The following is a 19,502-nucleotide window of genomic DNA, read 5'->3' as shown; positions in this document are numbered from 1 at the left end:
TATTAATAGCGTTCTGTCTATCGCTATACGAATCCATCATTTTTTGCTAAAATGTCGTATTGACAAGTTTCGTTTTTTCACTTTCCCGAAGAGAAGATTGCATTGTTTATACCTTTTATTCTTTTGAATAAGTATCAGTGGAATTTTTGAAACATATGTAGAAAGAAAAAAACTTGTTTAAACCTGCGTTGACTCCATTTTTATTCCTATTATTCAAATATTCAACGTAAACACGAAGTTTCAACCTTTATAAACAAGGAGTTACAACATCTTTACTTGTGAGATTTTGCTGCCCTGGTAACTATTCATTCATTTATCCGTGTTAATTGTTAACAAGGTAAAATACACTCATCTATTTATAATATATATATATATATATATATATATATATATATGTACATATATGCATGTACATATATATATATATATACATATATATATACATATATACATATATTATTACATATACATTTATATCATATATACATATATATACATATATCACGTGATTACATGACCGACCAGGCTATCAGATGTTGCTACACATCGCTGGTCACAATGCACTTTGCATTGTTTTAGACTTCAAATAACCCCACCCCGCAGGCTAAGCGAGCAGACCATATACATATATATGTATATATATATATATATATATATATATATATATATATACATATATATAATATATATATATATATATATAATATATATATATATATATATATATATATATATTTATATATATAGACATATATATATATATAGACATATACACATATACATATATATCACACATATAATATATATATATATATATATAATATATATTATATATATATATATCACATATATACATATATATAACATATATACACATATACATATATATACACACATATATATACATATACACAAATAGTGGTATATATATATTTATATATATGCATGTATGTGTATATCTATATGTCTTTGTGCCTGCTTGACAACCAGTGTTGGTGTGTTTATGTCCCCAAAAGAGACCAATAGAATAAGTACTAAGGTCAAAAAAAAAGAATAAGTCCTGGGGTTGATTTGTTCAACTAAAAAAATTAAAGACAAAAGATAATTATTAGGGTTTTTGTTCTTGTCATTATTAAAAATAGTTTTATCATCATTATTATAATATTATTATTATTGTTGTCGTTGTTTTATCATCATCATCATCATCATCATCATTATTGCTGCTATTTGGCTTCGTCCTTTCTCCATTGTTTTATTCACTGTAATTCTCTTCTTCCTCCTTCTCACAATTTTCGCTCCCAGTTTCTCCTGTGTTTCTTGTAAATTGCCATCGTAGCCTGTGCATCAGTCACCTGTCAATGAAAGAAAAGAGTTAAATTATTTGCTGATGTGGCTGTGTGGTCAGAAGCTTGCTTCCCCACCACCTGCCTCCAGGTTCAGTCTCACTGTGTGGTGTCTTGAGCAACAGTCTTCTACTATGGCCTCAAGCACCAACCAAAGCCTTGTGAGTGGATTTGGTAGACAGAAACTGAAAGAAGCCTATCAAATACTCTTTTACTTGTTTCTCATGGCACGTTGGGCAAGTGTCTTCTACTATAGCCGCAGAACAACCAAAGCCTTGCAAGGGGATCTGCTAGATGGAAACTGAAAGAAGCCCATCATGTATGTGTGTGTGTGTTTGGCCCCCCACCACCATCACTCAACAACTGATGTTGGTGTGTTTATGTCTCCGTCACTTAGCTGTTCAAGCAAAAGAGACCGATAGAATAAGTAGTAGGCTTACAAAGAATAAGTCCTGGGGTCAATTTGTTCGACCAAAGGTGGTGCTCCAGCATGGCTGCAGTCAAATTACTGAAACAAGTAAAAGAACAAAAGAATATACTAGTTCTTTGTTGGTCAGAGCAATGAGTGTTGTAGTTGATTCAATCAACGGAACAGCCTGCTCATGAAATTGACATGCATGTGGATGAGTTTTCTAGACACCCTAACCCTAACCCTTAACCCTTTTGTTACTATATTTCTGACCAAATTACACCCCTTATGTGTTTCAATTAATTTCTAACGTAATCATAAATTTAGTCTGGTTTCATTAAGCAACTATAACTTTTTTATTTATCGATATATTAATCTGATTTTTGGAAGATAATTTAATGAAATATTCTCAACCAATTCTATACTATAATTTTTGTCACAAAGTGACTCTAATTGCAGGTAGATACAGGTAAATTCAACAATATATAAAATTATTAAAATTTTGTTCAAACATCATTATAGAAAATGGGTTATTAGCTAATATTCAATTGGGTATACAACAAAATTTTACGATAGAATTTGTTATTCTGGGTAACTTTCTGATACCCATAATAATATTTATGGCAAAATAGGCCTTAATTTCATTTAAGGTTGTGGGAAATAACAAACTATCGTTTCTTTCGCTTTGTTTACGTTTAGCGTAACGGTTCGTTTCTGCCGTAATGAGTTCAAATAGGCTCAATCGAAAAAGTAAATAGAAATAGCCTGGGAAAGTCTGTGGCTTGGTCCAGTTTCTTCAGAAAAATCACCGAAAGAAACAGTTTTTAAATTTTCACTCCATTCAGGTGCCAATTCGTTTTCTTTATCGCTATCGGAGATCTCAGATTCACTGTTTTCACTTTCGGAAAATGAAACATCAGATTCATTATCAAATACCACATGCTTTTTTTTTTTCAGTCATAGAGTTAGATTTATGAAGGTCTTCAGTAGAAAATCCTTCGAATTCTGACTCGCTGCTTGATATAATGAAATTCGTATCCATTTTTTGTCAGAATTACAAATTTTGAAAACACAATAGGAACAAATTTCGGAAACAAATCTCCCAAAATTCACAGAATTAAAATTACACTTCGATTATTGTACAAAACTGTAGTTGAACTGTTTACGAAGTATAATACGTGTTTTCACGAATGTACTGAAGAGATTTGCTCTGATATTCTCATTTAAATATGAATAGGTAAATTCGGACGGCTTTGGGCGGTTTGGTCTCATAAACCAAAATTTTTTTTTGGCGGCTTTGGGCGGTTTGGTAACGAAAGGGTTAACATAGTTCTCAGGGAGATTCAGCATGACACTGAATGGGACAAGGCTGGCCCTTTGACTTACAAGTACAACTCATTTTTGCCAGCTGAGTAGACTTGAGTAACATGAAATAAAGTGTCTTGCTCAAGGACACACCACGTTACCAGGAATCAATCACATGAGCTTACACTCATGAGTTGAATACCCTAACCATTAAGCTACACACCTTCAAATAGTCACTAATACATTTACTCCGTGTCCGGGATCCTGTCCTGCCACTTTATGCCGAGAAGTTTTCTGAAGTGTATTGTATGAAAGTGATTCAGCTTCCTGGCATGACGCTGGTAGACTGTCCAGGACTCGCAGCCGTAAAGCAGCATTGTGAGAACAGCCCGGTACACTTTGATCTTTGTCATGATGGCGATCCCCCTCCTGTCCCAGATAGTCTTGCGTAGCCTGCCGAAGGCAGCGCTTGCCTTGGCGAGTCTGGCGTTGATTTCATCATTGACAACATTTCTAGAGAAGAGTGGTGATCAGCTGTCCACAAGGGTGCCAACACATGCAAGACCAATAGGATCGCTGCTGCAGAAGACTGCAAACAAGCCAGGAAGAACAGAGCTAACAACCCTGTAGCAGGCGCTACCATTTCCTGTCCACACTGTCAAAGACTCTTTCGGGCGCAGATTGGCCTCACTAGCCATCTGTGGACTCACAAAACAAGCCCAACACCACCCCAGGATGACTAGATGGTCTTCGTCGCATCGACGGACAAACTACAATACATTTACTATAATACATTAAATCATGTAGTCCTAGATATACTTTGTTTGATAAAAAAAGGGAATCTTTCTGCTCTCTTAACTGGAATCTCTTGGATCGCTTTCTCGTATGCATTGACTTACCGAATTATGGTCATTTTGCTGGATTCTAAGTCCAAGTTCCCTTTGGGCCAATATTTTCAGAGATGGAGAACGGTTCCTATTTTGCCTCATGAAGGGTAGATAATAAGCTGTGTCTCGTGTCATCGCTTCTGGATGTTTAAGCTCTAGAACCTGGAATAATAGAAGCAAAGAAAACTACATTTGGAGTGATGATTTATGGTGATTGATAATGATGATCATTATTGTTATTATGATTGATGATTAATAATAATGGTTGACAATGACAACCACCACCATCATCATGAATCATGACAATGACAGCGATGACAATCACCACCACCACCATTTAACATCTCTTTTCCATGCTGACATGGTTTGGATGGTTTGATAGGATCTGGTGAGCTGCAGTGTCGTGTTGTACTCTAAAGTCAGCTTTGGCATCGTTTCTACAGCTGGATGTCTTTCCTAAAGCCAACCACTTTACAGAATGTACTGGGTGCTTTTTATAGGACACCAGCATAAGTGAGGTCATCAAGTAATTTGTAAGACAGAAATAGAACTGGCAGAAACGTTAGCACGCCGGGCGAGATGCTTAGCGATATTTCGTCCACTGTTACGTTCAGAGTTCAAATTCCGCCGAGGTCAACTTTGCCTTTCATCCTTTCAGGGTCGATAAATTAAGTACCAGTTACGCACGGCGGTCGATGTAATCGACTTACTCCCTTTGTCTGTCCTTATTTGTCCCCTCTATGTTTAGCCCCTTGTGAGCAATAAAGAAATAAGAAACGTTAGCATGCCGAGCAAAATGCTTAGCAGTATTTTGTCTGCCGTTACGTTCTGAGTTCAAATTCCGCCGAGGTCGACTTTGCCTTTCATCCTTTCAGGGTCAATAAATTAAGTACCAGTTATGCACTGGGGTCAATGTAATCGACTTAATCCCTTTGTCTGTCCTTGTTTGTCCCCTCTATGTTTAGCCCCTTGTGGGCAATAAAGAAATAAGTAACTTTATTTGTACCTTACAAGCACAGAACTTACGTCTAAGTCATGATTCACAGAATGTCCCACAAGTATGGAGTCCTTGAGGAGGGCAGCGACATCTCTCTGTACAGTTCTGAAGTCCATAGCTGAAAAGAGAGAGAGAGAGGAAGAAGTGTTAGAGAGGTTTTGTCATTGATGGCTTCACATATGATGACAAAAGGGCTTTGATAAATCCTGACTGATTTATAATTAACTGAATGATTAATCTAACGATCAATTAGTTAATTGATTTAAAAGTTCACCAGTTGATAGGTCTGCCTGGTCAGGACTGACCTAGAGTTAAGCAACAACAGTTATAGCCACTATTACGTCTATACTGTACATTAGATATTGTAGTCCGAGGTACACTATGTTTGAATTAGACGGGAATGGTCACAGCTGGAACATTTTTGATTATAGGCTGTTGGAACAGGACTGACCTGGGGCTAAACAACTACGACTATAGCCACTGATATTAACTACTAAGCTATACATTAGATAATGTAGTCCTAGATACACTATGCCCGAATAAAGGTTGTGATGGTCACAGCTGGAACACCTTTGACCATAGGTTTCTTGGATCAGGAATGTCCTGAACAGCACAGCATTAATACCACCACCACTACTACCATCAACAACACCAATATCACTTCCAGCACCACCACCACCACAACCAAAACCATGAACAGCACAGCATTACCACTACCACCACCACCACAACCAAAACAATGAACAGCACAGCATTACCACTACCAGCACGACCACAACCAAAACCATGAACAGCACAGCATTACTACCACCAACACCACCACCACAACCAAAACAATCAACAGCACAGCATTACCACTACCACCACCACCACAACCAAAACCATGAACAGCACAGCATTACTACCACCAACACCACCACCACAACCAAAACCATGAACAGCACAGCATTACCACTACCACCACCACCACAACCAAAACCATGAACAGCACAGCATTACCACTACCACCACCACCACAACCAAAACCATGAACAGCACAGCATTACCACTACCACCACCACCACAACCAAAACCATGAACAGCACAGCATTACTACCACCAACACCACCACCACAACCAAAACCATCAACAGCACAGCATTACCACTACCACCATCACCACAACCAAAACCATGAACAGTACAGCATTACCACTACCACCACCACCACCACAACCAAAACCATGAACAGCACAGCATTACCACTACCACCACCACCACAACCAAAACCATGAACAGCACAGCATTACTACCACCAACACCACCACCACAACCAAAACCATCAACAGCACAGCATTACCACTACCACCACCACCACCACAACCAAAACCATGAACAGCACAGCATTACCACTACCACCACCACCACAACCAAAACCATGAACAGTACAGCATTACCACTACCACCACCACCACCACAACCAAAACCATCAACAGCACAGCATTACCACTACCACCACCACCACAACCAAAACCATAAACAGCACAGCATTACCACTACCACCACCACCACAACCAAAACCATGAACAGCACAGCATTACCACTACCACCACCACCACAACCAAAACCATGAACAGCACAGCATTACCACTACCACCACCACCACTACCATCAACAACACCAATATCACTTCCATCACCACCACCACCACCACAACCAAAACCATGAACAGCACAGCATTACCACTACCACCACCACCACAACCAAAACCATCAACAGCAGAGCATTACCACTACCACCACCACCACAACCAAAACCATCAACAGCACAGCATTACCACTACCACCACCACCACAACCAAAACCATGAACAGTAGAGCATTACCACTACCACCACCACCACAACCAAAACCATGAACAGTACAGCATTACCACTACCACCACCACCACAACCAAAACCATGAACAGTACAGCATTACCACTACCACCACCACCACAACCAAAACCATGAACAGTATAGCATTACCACTACCACCACCACCACAACCAAAACCATGAACAGCACAGCATTACCACTACCACCACCACCACAACCAAAACCATGAACAGTACAGCATTACTACCACCACCACCACTACCATCAACAACACCAATATCACTTCCATCACCACCACTACCACCACCACCACAACCAAAACCATGAACAGCACAGCATTACCACTACCACACCCCAACCACAAAACCAAACAAGCCAGCATTATTACCACTACCACCACCACCACAACCAAAACCATGAACAGCACAGCATTACCACTACCACCACAACAAAACCATGAACAGCACAGCATTACCACTACCACCACACCACCACAACCAAAACCATCAACAGCACACAGCGTTACCACTACCACCACCACCACACCAAAACCATGAACAGTACAGCATTACCACTACCACTACCACCACCACCACAACACAAAACCATAACAGCACAGCATTACTACCACCAACACCACCACCACAACCAAAACCATGAACAGCACAGCATTACCACTACCACCATCACCACAACCAAAACCAAGAACAGTACAGCATTACCACTACCACCACCACCACAACCAAAACCATGAACAGCACAGCATTACTACCACCAACACCACTACCATCAACAACACCAATATCACTTCCATCACCACCACCACAACCAAAACCATGAACAGCACAGCATTACCACTACCACCACCACCACAACCAAAACCATGAACAGTACAGCATTACTACCACCACCACCACTACCATCAACAACACCAATATCACTTCCATCACCACCACCACTACCACCACCACAACCAAAACCATGAACAGCACAGCATTACCACTACCACCACCACCACAACCAAAACCATGAACAGCACAGCATTACCACTACCACCACCACCACAACCAAAACCATCAACAGCACAGCATTACCACTACCACCACCACCACAACCAAAACCATCAACAGCACAGCATTACCACTACCACCACCACCACAACCAAAACCATCAACAGCAGAGCATTACCACTACCACCACCACCACAACCAAAACCATCAACAGCACAGCATTACCACTACCACCACCACCACAACCAAAACCATGAACAGTAGAGCATTACCACTACCACCACAACCAAAACCATGAACAGTACAGCATTACCACTACCACCACCACACCACAACCAAAACCATGAACAGTACAGCATTACCACTACCACCACCACCACAACCAACCATGAACAGTACAGCATTACCACTACCCACTACCACCACCACACAACCAAAACCATGAATCACAGCATTACCACTACCACCACCACCACAACCAAAACCATGAACAGTACAGCATTACTACCACCACCACCACTACCATCAACAACACCAATATCACTTCCATCACCACCACTACCACCACCACCACAACCAAAACCATGAACAGCACAGCATTACCACTACCACCACCACCACAACCAAAACCATGAACAGCACAGCATTACCACTACCACCACAACCAAAACCATGAACAGCACAGCATTACCACTACCACCACAACCAAAACCATGAACAGCACAGCATTACCACTACCACCACCACCACAACCAAAACCATCAACAGCACAGCGTTACCACTACCACCACCACCACAACCAAAACCATGAACAGTACAGCATTACCACTACCACCACCACCACAACCAAAACCATGAACAGCACAGCATTACTACCACCAACACCACCACCACAACCAAAACCATGAACAGCACAGCATTACCACTACCACCATCACCACAACCAAAACCAAGAACAGTACAGCATTACCACTACCACCACCACCACAACCAAAACCATGAACAGCACAGCATTACTACCACCAACACCACTACCATCAACAACACCAATATCACTTCCATCACCACCACCACAACCAAAACCATGAACAGCACAGCATTACCACTACCACCACCACCACAACCAAAACCATGAACAGTACAGCATACTACCACAACCACCACACCACTACCATCAACAACACCAATATCACTTCCATCACCACCACCACTACCACCACACCAAACCAAAACCATGAACAGCACAGCATTACCACTACCACCACCACCACAACCAAAACCATGAACAGCACAGCATTACCACTACCACCACCACCACAACCAAAACCATCAACAGCCAGCATTACCAACCACCACTACCACCACACCACCACAACCAAAACCATGAACAGCACAGCATTACCATACACACACCACCACCACAAAAAACACAACAAAACCCTAACCAACCAGCATTACCACTACCACCACCACCACAACCAAAACCATGAACAGCACAGCATTACCACTACCACCACCACCACAACCAAAACCATGAACAGCACAGCATTACCACTACCACCACCACCACAACCAAAACCATCAACAGCACAGCATTACCACCAACACCACCACCACAACCAAAACCATCAACAGTACAGCATTACCACTACCACCACCACCACAACCAAAACCATGAACAGTACAGCATTACTACCACCACCACCACTACCATCAACAACACCAATATCACTTCCATCACCACCACCACCCCTAAAACCACCACCACAAACCAACCCAACCATCCACAGCACAGCATTACCACTACCTACCACCACACACCACCATCAACCAACACCATCACAGCACAGCATTACCACTACCACACACACCCCACCACAACCAAAACCATGAACAGTACAGCATTACCACTACCACCACCACCACAACCAAAACCATGAACAGTATAGCATTACCACTACCACCACCACCACAACCAAAACCATCAACAGCACAGCATTACCACTACCACCACCACCACCACAACCAAAACCATGAACAGCACAGCATTACTACCACCAACACCACCACCACAACCAAAACCATGAACAGCACAGCATTACCACTACCACCATCACCACAACCAAAACCATGAACAGTACAGCATAACCACTACCACCACCACCACAACCAAAACCATGAACAGTACAGCATTACCACTACCACCACCACCACCACCACAACCAAAACCATGAACAGTACAGCATTACCACTACCACCACCACCACAACCAAAACCATGAACAGCACAGCATTACTACCACCAACACCACCACCACAACCAAAACCATGAACAGTACAGCATTACCACTACCACCACCACCACAACCAAAACCATGAACAGCACAGCATTACTACCACCAACACCACTACCATCAACAACACCAATATCACTTCCATCACCACCACCACCACAACCAAAACCATGAACAGCACAGCATTACCACTACCACCAACACCACCACCACAACCAAAACCATGAACAGTACAGCATTACCACTACCACCACCACCACAACCAAAACCATGAACAGTACAGCATCATACCACTACCACCACACCACAACCAAAACCATGAACAGTACAGCATTACCACTACCACCACCACCCACAACCAAAACCATGAACACACAGCATACTACCACCAACACCACCACCACAACCAAAACCATGAACAGTACAGCATTACCACTACCACCACCACCACAACCAAAACCATGAACAGTACAGCATTACCACTACCACCACCACCACAACCAAAACCATGAACAGTATAGCATTACCACTACCACCACCACCACAACCAAAACCATGAACAGCACAGCATTACTACCACCAACACCACCACCACAACCAAAACCATGAACAGTACAGCATTACCACTACCACCACCACCACAACCAAAACCATGAACAGCACAGCATTACCACTACCACCATCACCACAACCAAAACCATGAACAGCACAGCATTGCCACTACCACCATCACCACAACCAAAACCATGAACAGCACAGCATTACCACTACCACCACCACCACAACCAAAACCATGAACAGCACAGCATTGCCACTACCACCATCACCACAACCAAAACCATGAACAGCACAGCATTACCACTACCACCATCACCACAACCAAAACCATGAACAGCACAGCATTACTACCACCAACACCACTACCATCAACAACACCAATATCACTTCCATCACCACCACCACAGCAACCATCACTTCCATCACCACCACCACCACCACCACAACCAAAACCATGAACTGCGCAGCATTACCACTACCACCACCACAACAAAAACCATCACTTCCATCACCACCAACACAACCACAACCAAAACCATGAACAGCACAGCATTACTATCCCCAACACTACTACTATCAACAACATCAATATCACTTCCATCACTACCACCACTACAACCAAAACCATGAACAGCACAGTTTTACTACTACCACCACAACACTGCCAATATCACCACCACCAACAGAAACAATAACTAAATTCTGTGCACTGACCGTCAACGAGTAAATCCGGGGTTATTCCACTGACCCGTGTCCTGTAACTTGTGACCTTTTGTCTTGGCTTCACATATTGGTCGTAGATGCATTCTCCTTCCAGGTTAACTAATGATGCTCGAGCAAGCATGTCAGTCTCAGCATATGGACCAGCGCCAACCATTTCGCAATCCAGCGCCACACAAGGTGTATTTCTGCAACCAATAGCAACAACAACAATAAGAAATTTGCAGAGAACTATTAAATGTATAAATATTATTATTTCTAAGTCTCTCTAAAGGAGAGTACAGCAGCGGTACTGGATATTAACAGTTATCGCTAAGCTAATATGGCAGTCCATAAATATAGGACTAAAGCTGCCGTTGATTAGCTCCAAGAGGCCATTGCCTCTAGATAGCTATATGACACACAGACTTGTGTCCATTATAACCTTCGAAGGTTATAATGGACACTAATCCAATAACAATACAAAGTATGTAACCATTAAAATGGGTTTTGTGCATTTACAGAGAATACCAAACTGTCTTACAGAGGATCTTGTCTTTAGGAATTCCCAATAAGTTATGAATACCCAAATTGTGAAGTCAGTTATGTAATAATATGAAATTAGTTACCCGATAGTAAGAATTCAAATAAAGGGCTTTAATGTGTTCCCAGAGTATACAGAATACAGGAGAAAATGCTAATAAGGTATGTATGCTAAAATCGTGAAGCATGTTATGTAATAACAAGCTAATCAGATATGAGATAATAACAATTCAAAGTAAATAACTCTGAAAAGGGCTTTTGTGCGTTCCCAGAGAATATTACCCTCAGCGGCGCTAGTGTTGGTATATTTGTGAATAAGTTACTAACCGAAATAAGTGGATCTATTGTTTATGAAAATACTATTTACTTGTTTAAGGGTTGTACTGGATAAATTGCGAAAATAACTCTAATATTTCAAATACTAAGAAATAAGCATACTCAGTTTGATTTATACCAAATGAACAACTCCACAAAAATTTCCCGCATATGTAGCAGATATATATATGTTCACACACACACACACTCACACAAACACATATTTACTTCTTTTAGTCATGCTGGAGCACCAGCTAGAAGGGTTTACTCAAGCAAATTGACCCCAGTACTTATCTTTAAATCTGGTACTTGTTTCATCAGCCCCTTTTGCCAAACTACTAAGTTATAGGGGTATATTCCAGTTCTCAAATGATGATGGGAGACAAGTACATGCACACACACACACACACACATACCCCATGTATACACACATACACATACATGCACGTACATACACACAAGCACACACATACACGTCCACATGCATGCGCACATGTGCACATACACACACACACACACACTGTTCCCACCTATCAAATTCAGTCACAACACACTGCTTCACTTGGCACTCATATAGCAAAAAGACACCTAAAAAAAAAAGATTCCACACAGTGGGACGGAACCTGAGACTACACGTTCGCAAAGCAAGCTTCTTAACCACACAGCTGGAGTGAATGAAGAGGAGAAGCGATAGAGACAGTGATGAATAAGAGAATAAAAGAATAACAGAATTACAGTTGCGCCATATTAACAAACAGGTTTCGTAGATATAGCTTGAGGTTTCTTAATGTCTACACTTCTTTTGTCTTCGTTATTCTTTATTCTAAATGACTTCCTTTTGAGGATTTCTTCAGGCTTTCGAATCTCTCTGTAATTAAAAAATTAGAACTAATTAAAAAAATTACAACAAAAGAATAAAAATATAGAATCATCAGGTTTTGTTACTGGAGGCAATGCATACACAAACATAGGTGCAGGCGTGGTTGTGGGGTAAGAAGTTTGCTTCTCAACCGAAAGGTCCAGGGTTCATTCCCAAGGCTCCTTGGGCAAGTGTCTTCTACTATAACCTCAGGCCAACAAAAGCCTTGTGAGTGGATTTACAATATAGGAATAATTTATATTATAATTTTTTATATCATAATTATATTTACAATTATTAAAGAATTTAATATTATTAATACATCCCGCTTCCCACAGGGCTTCATTATAATAAGGTGTGTGTTTTTGGAAAATCTCAAAATTAGAAGAAAGCAACGATATTCTTTTACCTAAATTATCTGTCAACGATTTCTTAATTGAAGGTGGATTAGAATTAATATTAGAATTAATATATCTAAGGTTTTCATTAATTTTATGAAATGGTTGGGTTTTACCTGTTATTAAATTAAAATTAGCATCTAAATAATTAACATTATAGTTCTCATTATATATAGTAATACTTAATCCATATCTTTTAAAAAAAACTATATAGTTTCTTCTTATATAACTTAATAACAAAAAACAAATTTGATGACTCACACATATACATACAGATGACACACGTCACGTCTATCTGCAAAGTGAAACTTGAAATTTCGAAAAAAATTGTGCTGTGTGTCAGAAAGTAGGAGTGTGCTCATTAATTTTCTTTTCACATGAAATTGCGATATAATATACACTCTGAAAAGTATTTAGAGAAAATTTCATTTAAAAATACACGCGGGAACACAGCCGATTCGTGTGAATTCTAGTGTCCTATTGGTGCAATTCTTAGTTATTAATAAAAGGTCATCCCTATATAGATCACCTTCGAACTTTAATTTTTCTAACTGAAGTTCTGATAATAAATAAATACCTACTAAATCAGTTGCCTGTGCAGAATCAGGTGCCCCCATAGAAATAATCCCTAGTATCCTTCCTAGCCCAAAATTTATTATTATATCTAATCAACAATTTCCTAGCCATTTTAACTACATGAACTTCACCATAAGTCATTCCTACCTTATTCATTGCATAAATTAGGGCCTTACTGAGAACAGTCTCGTTTATAGAATAATAATAATTATCTATATCTATTTGAATCAATTTAAATCTATTTTGATCTTTAGTATTATTCAACCATTTTAAAGTATCATTAGTACTAGTCCAAAGTTTAAGGTAATTAATTTCATTTAATCTATTAAAATATTTATCCAAAATGGTTTTACTTAATTTACCTAGATCTGAGTTACATGGACAAATAAGTCTAACTTTTGGGTCAGAATAAAAATTATCCTTATGGTCTTATAAAGTAATTCTAGGGTGCATAGGAACATAAGGGTCAGTTTTATTATCTAACTTATATTTCATCATGATTAATTTAGAGGCCTTATTTATATTATAAAGAGTATTTTCTGGAACAATTTTATATTATTTATTTATTTATTTCTCTAATAGGTTATCATATAATTTAACATCTAGTTTATACAGGTTCCTAGTTTTATCTGATTGTACTATAATTCCTTCCATATTTTGCATTTCTTTTATTCTAATAGCTAAATTTCTAAAATATTCATTAGGCACAGGAGTAGCTGTGTGGTAAGTAGCTTGTTTACCAACCACATGGTTCTGGGTTCAGTTCCACTGCGTGTCACCTTGCGCAAGTGTCTTCTACTATAGCCTTGGCCCGACCAAAGCTTTGTGAGTGGATTTGGTAGATGGAAACTGAAAGAAGCCCGTCGATTATATGTGTGTGTGTGTGTGTGTGTTTTTCCCTCCAAAATTGGTTGACAACCGATGCCGGTGTGTTTACTTCTCTGTAACTTAGCGGTTTGGCCAAAGCGACCAATAGAATGAGTACTAGGCTTACAAAGAATAAGTCCTGGGGTCGATTTGCTCGACTAAAGGTGGTGCTCCAGCATGACCGCAGTCAAATGACTGACACACACACACACACACACACACATATATACAACGGGCTTCTTTCAGTTTCCGTCTACCAAATCCACTCACAAGGCTTTGGTCAGCCTGAGGCTATAGTAAATAACGTACCTTTGTTCCTTATTTTCCATATTTCACCTATTCTATACAAAGCCAGGGACTTGAAATTTCACTTCGAATGAAATCACAAAAGTATTTTGCATAGTATTTTGTCAAACCAGATGTCAAGCAGTGAGTGGGGGGACAAACACAGACACGCACACATAGATATATACATATATATATGTGCGACAAACTTCTTTCAGTTTCCGTCTACCAAATCCACTAAAGGCTACAGTAGAAAACATTTGCCGAAGGTGCCATGCAGTGGGATGAATGGAACTGAACCCAGAACCATATGGTTAGGAAGCAAGCTTCTTACCATACAACAATATATATATATATATAGTCAATCCAAACATGAACAAGCAAGAAAAAACAACAATGTGAGGACATGGAATAAGTAGAGTGTTACTGGACACTTAGGAAAGAAAAAAAAAAGGGGGGAGTTATGTTTTGAGCGGAGCTCCTCATCAGAAATATAGAAAATGTCCAAAGAAGGGAAGACGGAGAAAGAAAATCGCCAACAATACACACACACACTGTTTGAGGGTTGATATGTATAACTTCCAAATTGGGAGATACATTTCGCTCCTAATTCTAGTTCTACGGGTTTGGGATATCAAAATGATACATGGTCCAGATTCAGTAACTGTCAGTAACAACATACAAAACAACCAGGAAAAGCATGATTGCCAGAAACAGGCGCTACTTTTGAATCACCCTGTATGTGTGTGTGTGTGTGTATATATATATATATATGTGTGTGTGGTGTGTGTGTGGTTTGAGGTGGAGGTCCATCAACAAGTTAAACAACATATATTATCGACCTAATTTTATCAATATTGTTTTAAATAGATAATACGACAATGGCCATTATGAAAAGCTAAGTGTGACAAGTAGCAAAAGATAACAGAAGCGATATCAAATTAATTTTCCTATTTGCTACATTGAAGTGCACACAAAATACAGTAGTCTACCTTGAAAAAGAAAAGTGAAAGTTAACACAGAATATGATAAGGACTTAGCATTATAATTTATAATATGTATCTACCTGATTAGAATTTGAATGGGAAATGAATTGCAAGCGTCATAGAGTACAAACCTAAAATAAAAGGAGTAGAATTTTTTTTTTTTATTCTTTCATTTGTTTCAGTCATTTGACTGTGGCCATGCAGGAGCACTGCCTTAAAGGGTTTTAGTCGAAGAAATCAACCCCAGGGCTTATTCTTTGTAAGCCTAGAACTTATTCTATCCATCTCTTTTGCCAAATTGCTATGTTATGGGGACGTAAACACACCGACTTTGGTTGTCAAACAATGATGGTGGGGGGACAAAAACAGACACACATAAACATATACATATATATGTGACAGGCGTTCAGTTTCCATTTACTAAATCCACTTACAAGGCTTTGGCCGGCCTGAGGCTATAGTAGAAGACACTTGAGCAAGGTGCCACGCAGTGGGACTGAACCCGGAACCATGTGGTTGGAAAGCAAGCATCTTACCACACAACCACGCCTGCCCCTATATATTTTTTACATAACCGTCATTTAGTTATATTTTTTCATTGGAAGGTAACATGTATACTCTTTTACTCTTTTACTTGTTTCAGTCAGTTGACAGCGGCCATGCTGGAGCACCGCTTTTAGTCGGGCAACTCGACCCCAGGACTTATTCTTTGTAAGCCCAGTACTTATTCTATCAATCTCTTTTGCCGAACTGCTAAGTGACGGGGACATAAACACACCAGCATCGGTTGTCAAGCAATGCTTGGGGGACAAACACAGACACACAAACATACATGCACACACATATATATATACATATATACGACGGGCTTCTTTTCAGTTTCTGTCTACCAAATCCACTCACAAGGCTTTGGTCGGCCCGAGGCTATAGTAGAAGACACTTGCCCAAGGTGCCAAGCAGTGGGACTGAACCTGGAACCATGTGGTTGGTAAGCAACTACTTACCATACAGCCAAAACAGTACTGAGTCGCTGACCATGAAACACCGTCTTCGATGGTCAAGACATGTAACAAGAATGGGAGAGTCAAGGTTCCCACATCAAGTTTTATCCAGTGAGCTCACTTCAAGATAAAGACCATGGGGTTGCCCTCATCAAAAATAAAAGGATCAACTCAAAGCAACACCGAAAGCTACTGGAATTTAGCCTAAACTGTTTAAAACACAAGCCCGAGGCCGTAGCAAGTGGCAGTGTTTTATCACCATCTGAACTAAAGACAAAGCTACCAGAAGAGAAAAGGAAGAAATCACATGACAAGAGAGAAAGGCTTGACAAAATCAACCTCATCCTCAACCAACAGTCAATGCCATTGACTCTCCTATGCAAGGATTGGTCTACAGAGTCACCAATGGCATCACCAAAAAGGAAGGGATCTTTTCCATTTGAACGGCACATGTCAACACAATTTCTAGTTAACTAAACACTTTTAAACTTTGTATACTGGTAGAATGTGTCAAAATAAAACATTTTTCTCTTCACCCTCACCTTCACCCTAACCCTAAATTTTAGCCTTTCGTTTTTTTTTTTTCAACAAATAATTTTAGACACACGCGTAACAATTAAGAAAGAAAAAAACAAAAGGCTAAAATTTAGGGTTAGGGTTAGTTACAGGATGTTGTCTCAGTTTTAGACGCAGCAAATGATTTTAGCTCAATTAGAGAGCATAGGGTTGGTTAAAATTCGAAAAATTAAACTATGTTAAACAACAAAAAATTACAATTTTCAAGAAAGCCAAGAAAAAGAAAAAATGTTTTATTTTGACACATTCTACCAGTATACGAAGTTTTAAAGTGTTTAGTTAACTAGAAATTGTGTTGACATGTGCCGTTCAAAAGGAAAAGATCCCAGAAAGGAAAAGAAAAAGAAATACATCAAATCAACATCAAGTGGTCGCCCACCATTAGGTTCGGCAGAACCTACTAAAGCAAGCCAACAGGCTCGCGGCATTACCAAAGGCAATGGCAAGGCTAAGGCATTGGAACAGCCAAGCACCATCACCCTCTACACCTCAGTAAGACAAGCCGCCAACAATGACAAGAACATCACCGTTAGTGACCCAGTCCCTGGGCTTATTTGAAATAATTGGTGAATGCCGTTCACCTTCTGTGCAAAAGCAATAAAAGCAGTTTCCACAGCTCTGCACTGCTCATATCAATTTATACCCAATAATTAATAATTATAAGGCTTCAATTTTAGATTTAACTTACATATTTACTGTGATTATAGAGCCACATAGACTAGGGGTAAAAGAGCCGCAAGGGGCTTGTATGCCGTGGTTCGGCCACCCCTGATCTGTGTGTATAGAGATACACACGTATATATATATATATATATATATATATATATATACACACACACGCACATAGGCGTTTCATATTATATATATATATATATATATATATATATATACATGCATACATTACATACATACATACATACATACATACACACTACACACACACATATATACATATATATACATATATATATATATATATATATATATACATATATATATATGTATATATACACACACACACACCGCGTGTTTGTCTCCCACTACTGTTTGACAATTGGTGTTGGTTTATTTACGTCCCCATAACTTGATCGTTCGGCAAAATGAAAAACCGATATAATACCAGGCTTTAAAAACACGATTTGTTCGGCAAAAAATTCCCTCGGGGAGGTGCCCCAGCATGGCCACAGTCCAATGACTTGTTAAAGTATCGGTCGTTCTCTGACAGGATTATGGTCGAGCTTGTGGCAATGGAGACCTCTATCGGGGTAGAGATAACCGCAAACTTATACGACTGCTGGCATTCCTCCACATGTGTGCCCCCCACCACGCCGACTTTGTTGCCTCATAACTTCCAGAAAAATTAATATTTTTCAATGAAAATTTTTTACAAATACGCTCCAGATGGTGTAGATTCTGATAATATCGGAACATTTTGTGAAAAATTTTTTTCCTAGGGATGGGGAGAGGAGTTTTGTAAAATTCATACGAATAGGCTTTGTTTCTTCATAAATTTCTGAAAAATGGGTAACTTTTTCGAATGAAATTTTCTGTGAATCCCTTTCAGAGTGCGTTACGATTATATCAGAAGTTAATAACAAAAATCAAATTTGATGGACTCGCACATATACATACCTATTTCTTTATTACCCACAAGGGGCTAAACATAGAGGGGACAAACAAGGACAGACATAGGTATTAAGTCGATTATATCGACCCCAGTGCGTAACTGGTACTTTATTTATC

General features: G+C 39.6%; 1 protein-coding gene across 1 annotated transcript; it reads right to left on the bottom strand.

Moving 5' to 3' along the window:
- Positions 1–1,198: 1,198 nt before the first annotated feature.
- LOC115225421 (RNA exonuclease 4) lies at positions 1,199–13,079 on the bottom strand. Its single transcript, XM_029796380.2, has 5 exons — positions 12,947–13,079; positions 11,369–11,562; positions 4,971–5,059; positions 3,957–4,106; positions 1,199–1,352 (listed from the first exon to the last, which is right to left on the bottom strand). The coding sequence occupies exons 1-5, from the start codon at positions 12,955–12,957 to the stop codon at positions 1,284–1,286; spliced, it is 513 nt and encodes a 170-aa protein (XP_029652240.1). The 5' UTR covers positions 12,958–13,079; the 3' UTR covers positions 1,199–1,283.
- Positions 13,080–19,502: the final 6,423 nt, after the last annotated feature.

The sequence above is a fragment of the Octopus sinensis genome, linkage group LG27 (genome assembly GCF_006345805.1).
Source record: "Octopus sinensis linkage group LG27, ASM634580v1, whole genome shotgun sequence".
Classification (NCBI taxonomy): Eukaryota; Metazoa; Mollusca; class Cephalopoda; order Octopoda; family Octopodidae; genus Octopus; species Octopus sinensis.
The sequence above is the reverse complement of the archived record's forward strand: the minus strand, read 5'-3'. Positions and strand labels throughout refer to the sequence as shown.

Coding starts and splice junctions, on each gene's coding strand:
- LOC115225421 (XM_029796380.2), bottom strand. Junction 5,060..11,368: donor CCCGGATTTACTCGTTGACG/GTCAGTGCACAG, acceptor CTCTCTTTTCAG/CTATGGACTTCAGAACTGTA. Junction 4,107..4,970: donor CTGTGAATCATGACTTAGAC/GTAAGTTCTGTG, acceptor CTATTATTCCAG/GTTCTAGAGCTTAAACATCC.